General features: G+C 52.9%; 1 protein-coding gene across 1 annotated transcript; it reads right to left on the minus strand.

The window, feature by feature from the left end:
• Positions 1–3: 3 nt before the first annotated feature.
• Positions 4–456, minus strand: LOC115285147 (olfactory receptor-like protein OLF4; the record flags this gene model as incomplete). Its single annotated transcript, XM_029931510.1, has 1 exon — positions 4–456. A coding segment is annotated over exon 1 (453 nt), but the record flags the coding sequence as incomplete, so codon positions are not given.
• Positions 457–1,226: the final 770 nt, after the last annotated feature.

The raw sequence follows: 1,226 nt of genomic DNA on the forward strand, positions 1-1,226 counted from the left end.
TGAACAGGCAAGCTTGAGGAGCGGGAGAAGATCACAGAAAAAGTGTGGGATGGCATGAGAGGCACAGAAGGAGAACTGAGACATGAGGAGGGTGAGCGAAAAGGCCAGGAGGTGGGAGCAGAGCCAGGATGCAGAGACCAGCAGCAGGCAGCGCTGGGGACACACGATTGTGGTGTAGTGGAGAGGAAAGCAGATGGCCCCGTAGCGGTCATATGCCATCACGGCCAGCAGGAAGTCATCCAGTAGAGCCAATGCCATGAAGAAGTACATCTGCACGAGGCACCCAGTGTGGGAGATGGTATGGCACTGTGTCAGGATGTTCACCAGCACCTTGGGGACAATGGTGCAGGTGAAGCAGGTATCGATGAAGGACAGGTTGGCCAGGAAGAAGTACATGGGGGTGTGGAGATGCTGGTCAGAGCCGATGGCCAGGATGATGAGCAGGTTCCCCACCATGGTGACCAGATACATGCCCAGGAAAAGTGTGAACAGGAGAGGCTGCTGTCCTGGGTGTGCGGAGAAGCCCAGGAGCAGGAAGTCAGAGACGCTGGTTTGGTTTCTGATTTCCTTAAAGTAGAGAAATTGGTGGAGAATCTTGCTTAAATGAAAATGAGCTCTGACTAGAACAGACTGCTTGAGAAGAGATTCTGGACCCACACCTGCCGTGTGGACTGAGAGGGAACTGTGCTTTATTATTTCATAGGTGCTAAGTGCAGGTCACAGATGGGGCTTGGGGAAGAGTGGTCTGAAGCCCATTCTCTTCAGTGCCTTCAGAGAGGACCATCAGGGACACGAAGGACACCAGATCTAGGTGGCTCTCAAGGTGATCAGAAGAACCAGAAATGGATTGGCAGATATGGGTGTAGGATAAAGAGGAAAAAAGCAAAAGGAGAAGCCCAACTGCTCTGTGTGTGTGTGTGTGTGTGTGTGTGTGCACGCGCGTGTGCATGTGTGTGTGCATGTGTGCACATACATGCTTACAAGGGGCCTTAGGTAGTCTGTTTTCTCCCCATCCATATGCCTGAGTTCTTACCTGGACATGCTGGGCAGCCTCAGTCTCTGACACTTCCAGGAAGGAGATTGGGTTTGCTATCCCACTGTCTCCTTGGGAAGACATGGCTAAAGTCACAGCACCCTTCCCTGTCTAGAGGAGCAGCACCGACTGGAGACTCAGGTCTTAGATGCTAGCTCAGGCACAGGAGCCAGGAGGGGCTGCTGACTTGTCA

Source organism: Suricata suricatta, unplaced genomic scaffold (assembly GCF_006229205.1).
Source record: "Suricata suricatta isolate VVHF042 unplaced genomic scaffold, meerkat_22Aug2017_6uvM2_HiC HiC_scaffold_4577, whole genome shotgun sequence".
Classification (NCBI taxonomy): domain Eukaryota; kingdom Metazoa; phylum Chordata; class Mammalia; order Carnivora; family Herpestidae; genus Suricata; species Suricata suricatta.